General features: G+C 45.6%; 1 protein-coding gene across 1 annotated transcript in view; it reads left to right on the top strand.

Moving 5' to 3' along the window:
• Window positions 1–214: 214 nt before the first annotated feature.
• LOC142204297 (olfactory receptor 8H1-like) overlaps window positions 215–19304 on the top strand; it is a 39844-nt gene continuing 20754 nt past the window's right edge. The window contains exons 1-2 of the mRNA XM_075275607.1: window positions 215–307; window positions 1824–2723. Of these exons, the coding sequence (XP_075131708.1) occupies window positions 215–307; window positions 1824–2723 (993 nt within the window). The remainder of the gene's footprint in view (window positions 308–1823; window positions 2724–19304) is intronic.

Genomic DNA, 19304 nt, shown 5'->3' on the forward strand with positions numbered 1-19304 from the left:
TTCTTTATTTCATTTTAAATAATAAAATATTTTGTAAGGAAATTTGTGACTTTTTAAAAAAAATTTCTTAATACTATTTGTCTTTTCTAAATAATAATTGACTTTCATTGTAAAGCTGCTCGGATGCCATGCATAACACTGACCACAGCATCTGAGGGGTTAATAGCCTCACTTTTTGCAGGTCATAGACCGCGGTTGAAGGGGCTACAGATGAATGTGTGAGAGAATTAACCCTTACTTCTATGGACAGCAAAGATCAGACAACATAGAGAAGCACACAATCTCCAGAGATATGGGAAGAAGAATGGTGAATATATTTGTTACTTATTAAAAGATCCTTCAATTAAACTGATACATGAACTCGACACGACGCAAACTGTAATGGCCATCTGAACAAATCTCGATCGTTGCAGGAAGAGGGATAAGACTGGTAATACATTTATACCCAAACTTTATTGGACATCGCTATTTTATCTTCTAATTATAACAACATTGTCCATTAGTCTAGGGCACCTGCCATGTCCGCTATAGCAAATATAGAAAGTTGACAATTACAAACATCAATTCCTGTGTCCAACAGAAATGGGTCAGATTAGAGGATTTATACAAATGTTAAAGCTTCTTACTTTGAGTTCATTTTACTGATCACTCCATAGAAAACAACAATTCTGGCTTTTTTTTTTTTTTTTTTTTTTTTCCTATGTTTATATTGCAGATAATTTAATAGATTAGGCTTTGATGGACTTAGTGACAGTAAATACATTATTTGTTTGTGTCACAGTATATTGTAATATTCCTGTTGTGGTTGTCACCATGTATAGAATATTTGTATCAATAGTCTTTGGAGCGTGGAACTGTAAGCCATGGAAACGAATGGCTTAGACGTTGTAATCGCGATTGGCTGACGTGGTTAAAGGAAGATGACAATGAAAGAGTTAACTATCTCTCTCCATAGCAGTACATGTTTGCAGTCAGTAATGAGGGATGGTTGTACATAAATTACCACATTATCTCTGGAAGATGCACAATATGAGGCTGATGTGGGAAAGCTGGATTTGAATCAGTTTGCAATAAACTCCGTTTTAGGTCTGTGTTTACATACAGAGGTAACAGACTCCCTATCTCAGACCTTATCAGCCAAATTGAATTAACCGACTGATGACTGGAAGAACAGGAGATAAACATCTCAGAAATACAAGCACTGAGCACTCACCTCTCCCTCCCCTATCTGAGAGCAGGAGCTCCATTACTTGTCTGTGTTGCAGAGAGATAAATAGCTCAGAAATACAAGCTGCTTCCATGCACTCAGCCCCCCTCCCCTCCTGAGAGCAGGGAGCTGCGTCACTTGTTCACCGAGGCAATAAGGTCACCACCAGGCCCCTGGTTGTGGAATCGCAGTGTAAACAATGAAGTGAATAAATTATAGCGGCCAAACAAAGCAGTTTTGATAAAGCAATGAATTTAGGAATAGTCTTAAATCCACATAAACTAGCAGTATAGATAGGATCCTTGTGATGGGACAACCCCTTTAAATGCTATTGTAGTATGTACTGTCATTGCTGACTAAGGGGGATCAGGCCCCTGAAATGTATCGAAGCGATGTTTGGTTTTTTTTGTCTTTGCTTGGTTTGGACCTTCTACCTGCATCATCCGGGTTATCTGTAATTTGTGAAGATTACAGGGATTATATTATTAGCTCAGTGCTGCGAACGTTCATACCCTATTACTATAGTATGGCCATTATCATATACTTTGAGGGTTTTCTACACCATCATTATAGCATGACATGACACTCATATTTGTTTTTTTTATTCTACTTGCAGACCAACCTGACTGTCGTCACAGACTTTTTCCTCTTAGGGTTTCAAGGTAGTCAATCTTTAAGATTTCTACTCTTCCTTCTGTTCCTCATCATTTATAATCTAACACTATGTGGGAACCTCCTGATCATCACCCTGGTGTCCTCCAGTAGAACCCTCCAGACTCCAATGTACTTCTTCATCTCTCAACTCTCCATCAGTGACATCTTGTTGACCACAACTATTGTCCCCAACCTGCTCCATGTCCTACTGAACAATGGAAGATTCATTACTTTTGTTGGTTGTTTTGCACAGTTTTATTTTTTCTGCATTTCAGAAGGATTTGAGTGTCTTCTCCTCACCGTGATGTCTTATGATAGATATGTGGCCATCTGTAAACCTCTCCGTTACACTTCTATCATAACGAATGAAATTTGTGTTAAGTCGGTCTCTATATGTTGGTTGTTGGGTTTGTTCATGTCATTTGTTCTCACCATAACTCCATCAAAGTTATATTTTTGTGGCCTAAATATCATTGACCATTTATTCTGTGACATTGTTCCCTTTCTAGAACTTTCCTGTTCTGACCCCTATATTGTTCACTTGGAGATTTATATCATGGGGACTCCAGTTTTATTAATCTCAGTGACAACCATTGTATTATCTTATACTTGTATAGTTCGGGCAGTCTTAAGGATCCCATCCAGTACTGGTAGACAGAAAGCCTTCTCCACCTGTAGCTCCCACCTCATTGTGGTCTCCATATTCTACTGGACTCTGTTCTGTGTATATATTCTCCCAACAAGAGGACAGACATCAGCAATGAGTAAGATCCTCTCCCTTCTATATACTGTGTTCACCCCACTGATCAACCCCATTATATACAGTCTGAGGAATAAAGATATTAAGAAATCCATAGAGGAAGTGCTGATTTTCATTAATGTTTATGGGGCAGATTTATTAATAGTGACTAAGTTTTAGGCACTGCCTTAGATTTATCAAAGTGTCTGATGCTGTTTGATATCTGTGGTGTAGTATTGGACTGTATAGTCTAACATTCACCCATTTACTAGTTGGCTTAAAAAGTTTTGGCACATTTTTGGCACACAGTGTTGTAACCTTGACCCATTACCTGTAATGCCACGCCCATTTCCCAAAAGTCCACACCTTGTTCTATGAACAAGTGATAAGTGTTCTAAAAAATGTCTAAAATACTTGATAAATGTATCACACAACATGTTAAGTTTTTGGATACAATTTATTCTAGAATGCTTGTGCAATTTTCTTGAATATTCTTCCACTATGTATGTCTTATATATAACACTACATTATATGAGGTTTAGAGGCTAAAATACTTTCCTTATACTGTATGACATGGACATATTAAGCATTAGTCCTCAGTATCCATGTCATTTATTATAACACTATTACACTATAACATTATATAAAACACCACAGAACCTTATAAAACTTGAAAAAAATAGCATAAAACATTAAACACAATGATTCTATAACTCCTGCCACCAAAACCAGGGGCAGTAACCTTCAGGCTAAGGCCCCACGGGCTGGAAACACCGCGTTAAAGCGCTGCAGGAACAACCGCGGTGTGAACGCATTGTGGTTCTTCCTGCAGCGCTTTAAGCAGAAAGTTCACAGAGTTTTTCTCCACGGACTTTCTGTTACAATTATATCTACGTAGAAGCTGCCGGTGTTTCTGTAGATATAATTCACATGCTGCGATTTTCAAAACCGCGACGGTTTTTGCGAGTCTGCAAAAATTTCTAGCCACCAATTTCGGTAATTACCAGAAATTCTCACTCTTATTTTAAAGGTGTTTAATAGTGGGGAACAAATACGGAGCATATTAGCCATTATGTGCAGAGGATACAAGTACAGGCCATGTCTCAGTATGTCAGGCAGAGAGGTGACAGGGCATGCAAAGGGAAGGGCCACAGGCCTAAATGTTATGGCGCAGGCACAGGTCACAGCATGGCTGCAGGGGTCACTTACAGAGGCCTGATCTACCAGTGTCAAGCCGTAGTCATGTCTTGACCAGCAACTCAACGGTGGAAGATTGGTTGACTCAGTCATCCACTTCATCCCAAGTCACATCAGACACTCCCAGCCAAGAGTTGGTGGGTTCTTCAGACACAACCCTTAGTTGACATGGCTCGGGAGCAGGCCCTGTGCCCTCAGGTGTCCTGAACCTGCCTCTGTCCTTTTATGTTCCCTCAGCTAGAGAATTACTGTATGCTGTGAGCTCAGATCCACTACACTGTCTACCAATAAGTATTTAGACACCCATGCAAATAAAGATATCTGCGGTGTCACGCCTTCCGTCATTAAATATTGTGTTTTGGAAACAGCTTGGCATTAGTCTCATGCAAGATGCCATGAAGTGCAGAGTTGTCCGATTTCGAGAAAGGGGTAATTGTGGGGTACCACAGAAATGGTTGATCCTTAATGGACATAGCAAGCGAACTGAATTACCCAAAAGCGTCAGTGGCCTATGTGATTACAAAGGTGAACAGTGATTTTTGGAATGATCCCGAGTCGGCAGATCCCCGAAACTGGGAGATACTAGAAACCGATGGGTGCTGGCCAGAGAAACCGCACCCAACCGACGGCTCACATACACCAGGAGTATTGTGTTCATCAATCCCATCCGTAAGGAAGCGTCTTCTGGGGTCTACCAACTATTGGATAGGAATAAATGGTGTTTTTCTATTCTACCGCAGGTGTCCAAATACTTATTGGTAGAGAGTGTATATGTGGCTGTTTATGTGAAAAGGGCCCACATTGTCGATATGGAGTTCTTGGTATCATTGTAACGGTTATGGTGTAACATTGTCCAAAACAGCAAAAAAAAATTTATTGAAAGCACAATTGACATATTTTTAAATAAAATTTTTGCATAAAACAAAATTGTGATTTTTTTACCCAAATATGTTTTGGACTATTTTCTCTATAATTAGTATCGACGATCTGGGCCCTTTTCACGTAAACAGCCACATATTGTGAGGATGAGATAATACTGGACAGTCAGCAGCTAGTGCCCAGCCTAGATCTGGAGGAGACATCCGCCGCTTCCTTCAGTAACAGTGATGAGGAGATTGGCGTGGGAGCTGGTGCTGCGAGCGGTTAGGCTCCTGACTTAGAGACCATTAAGGAGGACATCAGTGACCTGCAGACATTATTGGATGACAATGTGGACAATTGCAATTGGGATGACTACTGGCTCTCCACAATGTTAGATGTTCACTAACGGGGAAAAAGGGGGACCTTTTTTACATCCGCTGAGAGGGAGGACAAACTGAAGTACTATAGAGACATAACACAAGGGATGGTTATAATAAACAAGAGTGGCCGCACTTCTTTAGGAATTAGGGTACTCCGCAGAACTTGGTCTGAAGTTTTGCACAATAAAAGTCTGTATTCAATGCCCTTAAAGGCATGTAGGTGGCCAAGTAAGGTGAGGTGGCCACCTCATCAGATCTGCAGAGACTCGTCTGACACTGGTGTCGTCTGAGTCTCTGCAGATCTGATGAAGGGGTGGTGTTCTTGGTTTGACACCGTTACCCTGAAACGAGTCATGTTTTATTAATAAACCGCTTGTTGTTACCTCTTGTGTTTACTGAACACTCTATTTCTCTGAAGGAATGCGCAACTGGGTTGAATTTTGGGAGATTTCTTTCACTTGCTGTATATACTGTAGAGACATGCAATGTAGTGAGTTGGCTGCTGTCTATCTGCGCCGTTGTCCATCCACTTGCATGTCCTATCTGGGGAGCCATGAGCGCTCAACCTGCACTGGCATGGCAGATGTGGGATGGGGTGGGGTGGCAGGAGCTCCATCAACAGCAGCCTGAGCCTAGTGTTGCTGATGAGCAGCTTTCTTTACCCACAAAGGGAAGAAGCTGCTCATCAGCAGCTAGACCCAGAGCAGAACTTAAGCCAGCAGGTGGTGGCATACTTAGAATACATCTTGCCACTCATCATGGAAGATCCACTGGACTTCTAGGCAGCCAAACTAGATTTGTGGCTGCAACTGGTTGATTGCCCTGGAAAAGCTGTCCTGCCTGGCCAGTAGTGTGACATCAGAGCGGATATTTAGTGTAAGGGCTATAGTTACTCCAAAGAGAACTCAACTTTAATGAATCAGGCATAAATCAGTCAGGATTTCCACCCACTAATGCCTGATGTAGCAGATTAAATGATCGATGCTGCCTCACCACGCTCTGTCACTGGGTCACTGTATGACCTCATAAGGCTGCTGCAGTTCTAAGAGAGAAGCCTGTCATGTGCGTGTCATACTGACTCACTGTATTGTGTGACAATAGACAAGAGGCCTGAAGAACCAGTCCAGTCTGTAGTGGTCAGAGGAGTCTGTAGAGGAGACAGAGGGGTCAGTACTGTGTGTGGTTGGTGAGATCTCCACTGTCACAGGGGTGAACCTGCCTTTTTCGCCGCCCGAAGTGAACGACAGAAACCGCCGCTCAGTGACGCTAAGCCAGTCCAGGACAGCTTGTCCTGGACTGGCTTAGTTAAGCAAAAATGCCGCCCTCCCCGGAGCCCAGGCATAGCGCCGCCTGAAGCGGTTGCTTCAGGTCGCCTCATGGGAGGTGCGGCGCTGCACTGTCATCTACAAGATCCTTCCTATTATGTATTTCTAGTAACTTTTACTCTTTGCTTACACTTCCTAGAAGTCAGGGATATTTCGTAGAGTTTTACTTTTTACTCAAGAAACTTTACCAAGAACTTATCAGACGTTGTGGAGACCCCGGAGGGAATGGCTGAGACTTTCTTTATAAAAGTCAAATGTAATTAATAAAGTTTTACTTTTAACAAAGTTTCTTCTTGTGATCTCCGGACAATTCTCAGAAGTTTTCCTTCTCTGTAAGTTGTAACACAGGAGACCTGAGGTCATGGCAAGAACATCCCATGGTCTTATTTCCCACAATCCTCTGCCGTCACTGTGTGCTTCTATATATACAGGGAGTAAGAGAGATCCAGAGACATAGACTGGCTGGAGATGGAGAGATCTGATGTAAGTGATTATTATTATTATTATTATTATTATTATTATTATTATTATTATTATTATTATTATTATTATTATATAGTTCCCGCTGTCACACAGACAATCACTGGTGTCCTCTGTTATACACATTATAATATGGGGAGGGAGAATGTACAATACTGATATAATACGCTGTACTGTATGTTTAACCCCTTAAGAACACTGCCTGGTTTGGTACTTAGACACATTTTGTTTGTTTTTTCTTTGTATTCCATTTTTTTTTTTTTTTTTTTTTACTTTATCAATGTGTTTTTGCTTTTGAAGGATAAGATGTGTTTCTAAGTAGCCCAATATAAGGGTATATACTGTATAAGTAGTTTATTCATGATTAGTAATAGAGATGAGCGAACAGTGTTCTATCGAACTCATGTTCGATCGGATATTGGGCTGTTCGGCATGTTCGAATCGAATCGAACACCGCGTGGTAAAGTGCGCCATTACTCAATTCCCCAGGAACTACGACACCGGTGACGTTGAAAAAAGTAGGAAAAACCCATTGGCTGCCGAAAACATGTGACCTCTAATTTAAAAGAACAGCGCCGCCCAGGTTCGTGTCATTCTGAGCTTGCAATTCACTGGGGACGGAGGTTTCCGTCCAGTTAGCTAGGGCTTAGATTCTGGGTAGGCAGGGACAGGCTAGGATAGGAAGGAGAAGACAACCACAACAGCTCTTATAAGAGCTAAATTCCAGGGAGAAGCTTGTCAGTGTAACGTGGCACTGACGGGCTCAATCGCCGCAACCCAGCTTTCCCAGGATCCTGAATGGAATACACTGACAGTGTATTCCCGTATACCCTATATATACCCCCGATACCCGTTCCAACGGTGTGCCCCCCCACCTTCACCCCAGAAATACACTGCAAGTCCCCTAGCTATAGAATTGGGGCTATATACACCCACAATTTTTGCTACTGGTATATAGTGCCATTGTCTGACTGGGAATTCAAAGAATATATTGGGGTTACGTGCACCCACAATTTTTGCTACTGGTATATAGTGCCATTGTTTGACTGGGAATTCAAAGAATATATTGGGGTTACAAATACCCTCATTTCTTGCTACTGGTATATAGTGCCATTGTCTGACTGGGAATTCAAAGAATATATTGGGGTTACGTGCACCCACAATTTTTGCTACTGGTATACAGTGCCATTGTCTGACTGGGAATTCAAAGAATATATTGGGGTTACAAATACCCTCATTTCTTGCTACTGACATATATTGCCAGTTTCTGACTTGTAATTCAAAGAATATATTGGGGTTACGTGCACCCACAATTTTTGCTACTGGTATATAGTGCCAGTTTCTGAGTGGAAATTCCCCAAATAATTTGGGGATTCATTCACCCTACATCTCAGGCTCTTGCCATATTCACCCAGGTTGTCAGTGCTGCACCAGCTCGTTCCCAGACAGCTCGGCCCGAAAAACACATTACCTATATAGAGGATTTGGACAATGAAGACAACATGTTCTAAATCTAATGTCTGCACCTTCTCCAGAATTAAAATAAAGGCAGCGTTTAACTTTCAAATAGCACTGCACAAAGGAAGATCTTATCAGCTTGTCTCATGACATGCTACTAAAAAGTGTCATTTGTATATCTTAATGTAAATATAGTTGTATAAGCTTTTTGGGTTTTAGGCACTGCCAAGTTATTTATTACCACCCGCTCCCTTATAATGATGATGACGCCAAAGTCACTGTGGGTGTTCAGAGCTCACAGCTTTGGTTGACATTTGTCTTGCTCTCTGTCGGTACCAGCTGTCTTTTTGGATACCGTAAAGTTATGTTGACTTTATTAACAGCTATAGAAGCTTTAGCCAGGTTGTGACGGTGTGTAACCCTAACAACACTAAGTGGGATACACATTAATAGTCAGTCTATGTACGCTAAACGTATCACTGAAGTAATTTTTTTTTCCCTCTCCCCTAATATAAGAAAGGAACAGACATTAGACCTAGACCGGGGTTCGAGGCTTGTAAAAATCCAGTATTATTTGTTCTTCATGATGTGAAATATGTGTTGAAAAGCAACCCAAGATGAAGTCAGCCATGTGTGCCAGTGTGTTACTTGGCATGCCTTTGCTGGCCCCAACTGTAAGGGTCACTCTCCATTTCCTCCATTTTCCACTCCCCTTCACACCATTTGTGGTGAAGCAATGGGATGCACTGAAGTGCACCCTCTAGCCTCATGTGGGACAGGGACATCAGATGCCACTCCAACCCCCTCGTCTTCCTCCGCCAGCCAACGGTGCGAAGATGAGAGGAGTGTGCTCTGAATGTTTTCTGCCTAGCAGAGGCTAGTTCTCACTTACGAAAATGGCCCCACTTTGACCTGTATATCAGGCACAATGGTGTAGATTTCAAAGAAACATGGCACCAACAAGTTGAAAAACGTGGGCCATGCGTGGACCGTGTTTGAGTCTGGCAAGCTCCAGATCTGCTACCAGGTTCTAGCCATTATCACAGGCGCAAAAATGCCAGGCCCCAGGTGTAGCAGGGAAAAAAAAATGCCATCTCAGCCAGGATGGCATCCCTGACCTCGGAGGCACTGTGCTGTCTGTCCCCCAAGCTGATCAGTTTCAGCACGGCCTGCTGACATCTCCCCACGCCAGTGTTACAGTGTTTTCCGCTAGTAGCTGGGGTGGAGGTTGCAGCATCGTAGGGTTTCAGTCTACTCCTGCCATGAATTTTGGCCTGGGAGAGGAGATAGGCCACCCCAGTTTGCACCCGGGGAACAGACTCCACCACATTCACCCTGCCTGTCATTAAAGATAAGCACTGCAGCATCCCTGACCACAGGCGCTTGTCCATGTGTCGGTGGTCAAGTGGACCTTGCAGCAAAGCGCAGAGCTCTGGGCCCGACTGATGTTATGGGACACATGCAGGCGCAAGGCAGGGACAGCACACCAAGAGAAGTAGTAACGGCTAGGCCCAGCATAGGGAGGTGCCCCAGCTGCCATCTGCTGACGGAAGGCCTGGGTCTCCAGAAGCATAAACAAACACCAACATCTCCAGGGCCAGCAGTTTATCGATGAGGCTGTTAAAGGCTTGGGCATGGGGGTGGGTTGTGTTGTACTTCTGCCTGCAATGAAAAGCTTGGGAAATGTGGAGTGGCTGGGAAGAGGCGCATGATGGTGCAGGCCAAAAGGGCGCATGAGGGTGAACTCCCCAATGTGTCAGAGATAGGTGTGTAGGTGTCCTTGCATCATATACTTGCACCATATTTGGCTTTGGAAGTTAATTTTGTGCCAAAAAGTGGTTAAGACAGCGATCCCTCAGCTACTCCTGTTACACTGTCTAGTGAAATTACCATCTTTGGAAGTGGACCACCACTTGTAAGATCCCAAAGGAAGCAGGCAAGAGATGTGCAGTGCAGAAAAAAAGATGAGAAAATAAGTGTAGGCTGTAGAGCACAGAGGGATCGGAGAGGACAGAGCTGGTGTCGGCCAGGTATTCCCACAACATGCGCCTATACTTGTCCCTCCTGGTGACACTAGGCCCCTGAGTGGCAGTAATTTGTCCAGGGGGGCCATTAACGTGTTCCAGACCTAGGAATAAGTCTTCCAACAGGGTAGAGTTTTGCATGCCTTTGCTTCTACCCACTGTTTTTGCTGCTTAGCTTCCCTCCACATCTACACTGCTTTCACCCCTAAACATCACCCCAGTTTATGCCTTTGCTTCTACCCTGTTTTTTTTGTTGAATTAGCTTCCCTCCACATCTACACTGCTTTCACCCCTAAACATCACCCCAGTTTATGCCTTTGCTTCTACCCTGTTTTTTTTTGTTGAATTAGCTTCCCTCCACATCTACACTGCTTTAGCCCCTAAACATCACCCCAGTTTATGCCTTTGCTTCTACCCTGTTTTTTTTGTTGAATTAGCTTCCCTCCACATCTACACTGCTTTAGCCCCTAAACATCACCCCAGTTTATGCCTTTGCTTCTACCCAGGTTTTTTGTTGATTTAGCTTCCCTCTACATCTACACTGCTTTAGCCCCTAGACATCACCCCTGTCCATGTGGGGTCGGTGGCCTCGTCATCCACCAACTCCTCTTCCAATTGCGCACTGCCCCCTTACTGCAAACCGCACATGACCACAGCTTGCCCTGATGGCAACTGTGTCTCATGATCCCCACTTAGGTCCAGACAAGTCGGTGGCGGGTCCAAAACCCCAAAATTGGAAGGAAATGGCGGATGCTGCAGTATTTCTAACACCTGTTCCTGGTGCTCAGGCCTGGTCTGTGTTGTACCCTGCACCCTGCCAGCTGCCATATCCGAAGTTGTGCTGAGCGCATGCTAATCTTTCGTGTCCAGTGCAATGGATGGGATGGGATTTCACATAAGTCTGCCACCCATGGCCACTCATGGTTGAGCAACTGAGGGAGTTGACTTTGACGAACCCGAGGGTTTTGGAGATGGAACTACATCAAAGGTCTGTGCTGCTCACACACTCTGCTCAACACATGATATGTTTAGTTCCAGCAGTGTGGAGACGTCGCACAACAGCCGTTGTTCCAGAAGGTACAGGCGTTGTAGGAGTGCATAGAGGCTAGCAGCAGCAACTATAGACTTTAAAAACTATCCGCACAAGCGCCACACTTTCACCAGTAGCTCAGGAACATTGGGGTACCTTTTTAAAATGATTAGCAGCAATGAGTTAAAAATGTGGCCCAATCATGGAATATGTTGCAGGCTGCCAAGCTACAGAGCCGATCCCAGGTTACGGCCATTATCACACATGACAACATGCCTGGGCCCAGGTGCAGTGGCAAAAACCACATTGCCGTCTCATCGAGGATGGCATGACTCACTTTGTAGGCAGTGTGCTGTCTGGCCCCCAAGCTGATGAGCTTCAGCACGGCCCGCTGACGTCTCCCCACACCAGTGTTGCAGCGTTTCCAGCTCGTAGCTGGGGTCAATTTAACAGCGGAGGAGGGTGGTGTTTCAGCCCTCCTCCCAGGAATGTTGTGTGGGGAGACAAGTCAGGCCACCACATTTTGCGACCCGGTCCACGCCTCAACTACATTCAACCACTGTGCCAAAATTGAAAGGTAGCGTCCCTGTCCGCATGCACTTGTCCATTCGTAACTGGTCACGTGGAACTTTAGGGCTAAGCGCTGAATTTAGGGACCGCCTCATGTTTGGGGGAAAGTGCTGGTGTGGACGGCACAGTGCGGTGGCGCAGTAGACACTCTGCCCAAAAAGGGCAGAGTGTCCCCCAGCCGGGATTCCAACATCTCCTGGGCCAGATTTCTTGAGATGAGGCCGTTGAAGCCTTGGGCATGTGGGTGGGTTGCGCTGTACTTTAGCATGAAATGAAAGGCTTGGGAGATGGGGAGTTGCTGGGAAGAGGCGCATGATGGCGCGGGCAAAAGGAGAAATGGCAGGAAAAGGTGAGGATGAGGGTGAACTCCCCAAAGTGTCAGAGGCAGATGTGGAGGTGTCCTGGCTCCTGGTCTGGACTGCAGCGCCAGCCCTGTCAACAGTGGGAGAGGCAGTGGCCGCCAGGCCAAACAACGATTATCCTGCGCTTGCTCTCACCCACTGAGCCCAGGGCTTGCCTTCCAAATGATGGCACCCGCAAGAGGTGGTGAGATTCCTCTCCGCAGATCTCCAACCCATCTTGGACTTGCAAATTGCACTAAATTTGTCATGTAACTGACATGTATATGATGAGTCTATCCATTGTCTGTTCATTTTGGTGAAAGTCAGTCTGTCAGCTGACAGACAGCTGTGCTTGTCAGTGATGATGTCACCGGCTGCTTGTACCCCCAGTTTTTGCTGCTTAGCTTGCCTCCACATCCACACTGCTTTTGCCCCTACACATCACCCCTATCCATGCCTGTGCCTCTAGCCATAAGTCTGCCACCCATGGAAACTCATGGTGCAGAAAGTGAGGGAGCTGACTCTGAGGAACCCTTGGGTTTTGTAGCTGGTACTCCATCAAAGGTCTCTGCTGCTCACACACCCTGCTCAACATACGGTATCTAGGGTTAGAGCGTGTGGTGACCTCGCACAACAGTAGGTGCTTCAGGCAGAGGTAGGCCTTGCTGGAGTGTATTGCGGCTAGCTCCAGGTACTGTAGACTTGGGAAAGTGGGTGTCCAAGTGCCGCACTTTCACCCTTAGCTCAGCTAATTTGGGGTATGTTTTTAAAAATCATTGCACCACTACATTGAACACGTGGGCCAGGCATGGAACGTGTTGGAGGCTGGCAAGCTCCAGAGCCCTCCAACAAGACAAAAAAGCCTGGCCCCAGGGGCAGCGGGGATAAACAAATTGCCATCTCATCCAGGATGGCATCCCTGACCTCAGTGGCAGTGTGCTGTCCGTCTCCCAAGCTGATGAGCTTCAGCCCAACCTGCTGACGTCTCCCCACACCAGTGTTGCAGCGTTTCCAGCTCGTAGCTGGGGTCAATCTAACAGCGGAGGAGGAGGGTGGTGTTACAGCCCTCCTCCCAGAAATGTTGTGTGGGGAGACAAGTCAGTCCACCACATTTTGCGACCCGGTCCATGCCTCAAGTACATTCAACCACTGTGCCAAGATTGAAAGGTAGCGTCCCTGTCCGCATGCACTTGTCCATTCGTAGCTGGTCACGTGGTTCTTTTGGGCAAAGCGCTGAACTTAGGGACCGCCTCATGTTTGGGGAAAAGTGCTGGTGTGGACGGCACAGTGAGGTGGCGCAGTAGCCAGCAGGCCCAAAAAGGGCAGAGTGTCCACAAGCTGGGACCCCAACATCTCCTGGGCCAGAATTTTTGAGATGAGGCCGTTGAAGCCTTGGGCATGTGGGTGGGTTGTGCTGTACTTTAGCCTGGAATGAAAGGCCTGGGAGATGGGGAGTTGCATTGTGTGTAAACCACACTCAGTTTGTCCTCGACCTATACATTTAGAAATTATCTCCCCCAGCGAGGAACGTGGCCTCGATGGGGGAATTTTTCTAAGGAAGCTAGAAAAGGCATCTTGGGCCTTGCTGGCTCAGGTCTAGCTTCTGTCATGCAGCTGTCTTCTGCCTCTGGACATCCCTTTGCCTCTAGCCACCTTTTTCCCTGCTTAGCTTGCCTCCACATCCACACTGCTTTTGCCCCTAGACATCACCCCAGTCCATGCCTTAGCTTGTACCCCCAGTTTTTGCTGCTTAGCTTGCCTCCACATCCACACTGCTTTTGCCCCTAGACATCACACCAGTCCATGCCTTAGCTTGTACCCCCAGTTTTTGCTGCTTAGCTTGCCTCCACATCCACACTGCTTTTGCCCCTAGACATCACCCCAGTCCATGCCTTAGCTTGTACCCCCAGTTTATGCTGCTTAGCTTGCCTCCACATCCACACTGCTTTTGCCCCTAGACATCATCCCTATCCATGCCTCTGCCCCTAGCCATAACTCTGCCACCCCTGTAAACTCATGGTGCAGAAACTTTGGGAGCTGACTTTGAGGAACCCTTGGGTTTTGTAGATGGAACTCCATCAAAGGTCTGTGCAGCTCACACACCTTGCTCAAGATATGGTATTGTAGGGTTTCAGCGTGTGTGAATGACAGACAACAGCCTGTGTTTGGACAGATGTAGGCCTTGCTAGAGTGTTTTTAGGCTAGCAGCGACTCCTGTATACTTGCAAAAGTGGGCGCACAAGCGCCGCATTTTCAACAGTAGCTTCGGTACATTTGGGTATGTTTTCAAAAAACGTTGCACCACTAGGTTAGACGTGGGCCAAACATGGAACGTGTTGGAGGCTGGCAAGCTCCAGAGCCGCTACCAGGTTCCAGCCATTATCACAGGCGTAAAAATGCAAGGCCCCAGGTGTAGCAGGGAAAAAAAAAAGCCATCTCAGCCAGGATGGCATCCCTGACCTCGGAGGCACTGTGCTGTCTGTCCCCCAAGCTGATGAGCTTCAGCACCGCCTGCTGACGTCTCCCCACACCAGTGTTTTAGCGTTTGCCGCTAGTAGCTGGGGTGGAGGTTGCAGCGTCGTAGGGTTTCAGTCTACTCCTGCCATGAATTTTGGCCTGGGAGAGGAGATAGGGTACCTCAGTTTGCACCCCGGGACCAGACTCCACCACATTCACCCTGCCTGTCCTTAAAGATAAGCAGCATCCCTGACCACAGGCGCTTGTCCAAGTGTCGGTGGTCAAGTGGACCTTGCAGCAAAGCGCGGAACTAAGGGCCCACCTGATGTTGAGTGACACATGCTGGTGCAAGGCGGGGACGCCACACCGGGAGAAGTTGTGATGGCTAGGGACGGCATAGTGAGGTGCCACAGTTGCCATCAGGTCCGGGAAGGCGGGAGTTTCAACAAGCCGGAACGCCAACCTCTCCTGGGCCAGCAGTTTAGCGATGTTGGCGTTCTAGGCTTGCGTGGGTGGGTGGTTAGCGGTGTATTTCTGCCGGCGCTGCAATGTCTGAGAGATGGTGGGTTGTTGTAAAGAAGCGCCTGATGGTGCCTTTGATGGTGCAGGAGAAGGAGATAAGACAGAAACAGGGGAGGATGAGGGAGAAGTCAACAAAGTGGCGGAGGCAGATGAAGTGATGTCCTGGCTCGTCCTCTGGAGTGCATCGCCAGCACTGTGAGCAGAGGCAGTGGCATGAACGGCGGGCGACGTTTGTCCTGCCGTTGCTGCCTGCCACTGATTCCATTGCTTGGATTCCAAATGACGGTGCATTGAAGTGGTGGACAGGTTGCTCTTCTCAGGGCCCCTACTCGATTACGAGAGGCAAATTGTGTAGACGACACTATATCTGTCCTCGGCACATTCCTTGAAAAAACTCTACACCTTCGAGAAACGTGCCCTCGATGGGGGAGTTTTTCTGGGCTGGGTACAAAAGGGAACATCTTCGGACATTCCGGGTCTGGCCTGGCTTCGGCAAAGCAGCTGACCTCTGCCTCTGGACATGTCTCTGCCTCTAGCTACCCTTTTTGGTGCTGCACCTGCCTCAACATCCACACTACTTTCCCAGCTTGATATCCGCCTTGTCCAGGTGGGGTCGGTGTCCTCGTCGTCCACCACCTCCTCTTCCAACTCCTGTCTCGCCTCCTCCTCCTGCACAATGCGCATGTCAACTGGCTGCCCTGACAGCAACTGCGTCTCATCGTCGTCGATGAGGGTGGGTTGCTGGTCATCCGCCACCAAATCGACCGGGGATGGAATGGAGGAGACTCTAGTGTTTGAGCATCTGGACACAGATACTCATCTGTTAGGTCCGTGGAATCGCGAAATGGAGGGGCAGGTTGTGGTACAGTCAAAGGAAGGGAGAACAGCTCTGGGGAGCAGGGACAGTTGGGGTTATTGTTCTGGGAAGATTGGGAATTTTGGGTGGAAGGAGGACAAGACTGTTGGGTAAGAGGAGGTAGAGGCTGACTGGCTGGTGGACAATGTGCTTTAAGCGTTATCCGACAGCCATTGCAAGACCTGTTCCTGGTTCTCGGGCCTACTAATCTTTGTACCATTCAGCCTAGTTAATGTGGAACTTTTGTGCAAAGCGCAGAACTTAGGGCCCGCCTGATGTTAAGGGACACACGCTGGTACAAGGCTCAACTCACCCTAAGTGCCAAAAACACTGCTGGTGCAAGGCTCTACTTATGCCAAGGGCCTCAATCTCTGCTGGTAGCTCAGCTTAAGGTCCTGTAACTTTGTTTGGAAGGGCTCATGTTAAGGGCTAGAAAAGTGAATTTTGGAAGGTCTGACCACATCACACACACACACACACACACACACACACACACACACACACACACTCAAAATGACAGTTAAGGGTGAGGGTTTTTGGATTTCCCATTGTCTATTCCATCCGTGGTTGTCATGGGGAATGTGATTTAAAGGGGTGGTTGTTACTGTTTGTTGAGCTTAAATTGGGGTTTGTGTCCATCCATTTGGGGAGTAAAGAAGGTTTCCAGGTATTTTCCCACTTTGATAGAAGTTTTTTGGAATGTGTAAAGTGTGTAGTTGTTAGGCTGTGATGTTGGGGTAATAGAGGGTCTTTGGTGTGTTAGATGCCCCCAGACATGCTTCCCCTGCTGTCCCAGTGTCATTCCAGGGTGTTGGTATCATTTCCTGGGGTGTCATAGTGGACTTGGTGACCCTCCAGACACGGATTTGGGTTTCCCCCTTAACCAGTATCTGTTCCCCATAGACTATAATGGGGTTCGAAACCCGTTCGAACACACAAACATTGAGCGGCTGTTCGAATCGAATTTCGAACCTCGAACATTTTAGTGTTTGCTCATCTCTAATTAGTAACCCTTTACTACTCATTATGCGAGGGATGAAAATAATAATAATAATAATAATAATAATAATAATAATAATAATAATCGTCATTCTCCTCATCATTTTTGCATATAAATTCTGAGCTATTGTAAAAGCAGCCTAAGCTGTAATCTGCGGATCAGTCTGATATCAGCAATAACACATTGATATAACTTATATAGAAGGGTGTGATGGATGTTGCTGGATGGATGGTGGGATAGGGTCCCAATCCGTATGTGATACAATAAAGAATCCCACCGACAAACAATGGATCTTTTGCGTGATTGCTTTAATATTTGAAGATTTGTACACGGCTTGGTGAAAACAAAATAAACGTTTTCGGCCGGGATGGCCTTCTTCAGACTCTACAAATGAGCAAAGTGTAAGACAAGACAAAAGTGAGTATTCCACCAAAGCATCTCATGTGGTAATATACAAAGAGATGACTTGACAATAAACCGACTGTACCAAATATACAAAATGTACAAAATATACAAAATCATCACTTGAGCATATATACTATAGAAAACCAGAAGTTCAAGTCGATATAACAGGAGATTTAACCCGTGACATACAGATAACATAGAATGTAGTTCGCCGTTTTTTAGCTGTTGAGGTCCTTGGTCATTCATGAGGAGAGTATAGGCCAGAGAATTAGAGCCAAGTTCGTGTCCCTTATGGACTAGAAAGAGTGAAATGACCTCTTGAATAACAAGGCATCCCTGTGACAAGAAGAAAGCGATAGTCATTCAGTACAGATCTATTATAAGACATACCGTTTCAGGTTTAGTTGAAGGTATAGGAAAATGGGAAATGCCCAGATAAGAGGTATAAGCCTAAAAAGAGAAATATAGTAAAATGAAAGTATGACCTGAAGTGGTATATGTATAGCGTGTTATCAAATGGATAAAATGCTCACCCTTCAAATAGTATTTCAAAGGGGAACACCAGGTAATAGCATAGGTGGAGTGTGGAGGTTCCAACCAGTCTATCAAAGGAACAGATATGCTGATAGTTAGTGTGATCCAAGCTCATGGTATGCTTAGTGTGACAGAGATAATGTGGGATAGCAGCTTACCCTTATCAGACCGGATGTGGTATACTAGTCAGGATGCCCGTATAGTGTAGGATGCAGGGTCCGCTGGAATCAGGGAGAAAGCTAATGTTCAGGCCCAACCAGTAGTTGTATATATATACACACACATATACAGTCCTATAAAAAAGTTTGGGCACCCCTATTAATCTTAATAATTTTTAGTTCTAAATATTTTGGTGTTTGCAACAGCCATTTCAGTTTGATATATCTAATAACTGATGGACACAGTAATATTTCAGGATTGAAATGAGGTTTATTGTACTAACAGAAAATGTGCAATATGCATTAAACCAAAATTTGACCGGTGCAAAAGTATGGGCACCCTTATCATTTTATTGATTTGAATACTCCTAACTACTTTTTACTGACTTACTGAAGCAAAATTGGTTTTGTAACCTCAGTGAGCTTTGACCTTCATAGCCAGGTGTATCCAATCATGAGAAAAGGTATTTAAGGTGGCCAATTGCAAATTGTTCTACTATTTGAATCTCCTCTGAAGAGTGGCATCATGGGCTACTCAAAACAACTCTCAAATGATCTGAAAACAAAGATTGTTCAACATAGTTGTTCAGGGGAAGGATACAAAAAGTTGTCTCAGAGATTTAACCTGTCAGTTTCCACTGTGAGGAACATAGTAAGGAAATGGAAGAGCACAGGGACAGTTCTTGTTAAGCCCAGAAGTGGCAGGCCAAGAAAAATATCAGAAAGGCAGAGAAGAAGAATGGTGAGAACAGTCAAGGACAATCCACAGACACCTCCAAAGAGCTGCAGCATCATCTTGCTGCAGATGGTGTCACTGTGCATCGGTCAGCAATACAGCGCACTTTGCACAAATAGAAGCTGTATGGGAGAGTGATGAGAAAGAGGCCGTTTCTGCACGTACGCCACAAATAGAGTTGCCTGAGGTATGAAAAAGCACATTTGGACAAGGCAGCTTCATTTTGGAAACAAAAATTGAGTTGTTTGGTTATAAAAAAAAGGCGTTATGCATGGCGTCCAAAAAGAAACAGCATTCCAAGAAAAACACATGCTACCCACTGTAAAATTTGGTGGAGGTTCCATCATGCTTTGGGGCTGTGTGGCCAATG

This window comes from Leptodactylus fuscus, chromosome 5 (assembly GCF_031893055.1).
Source record: "Leptodactylus fuscus isolate aLepFus1 chromosome 5, aLepFus1.hap2, whole genome shotgun sequence".
NCBI lineage: Eukaryota > Metazoa > Chordata > Amphibia > Anura > Leptodactylidae > Leptodactylus > Leptodactylus fuscus.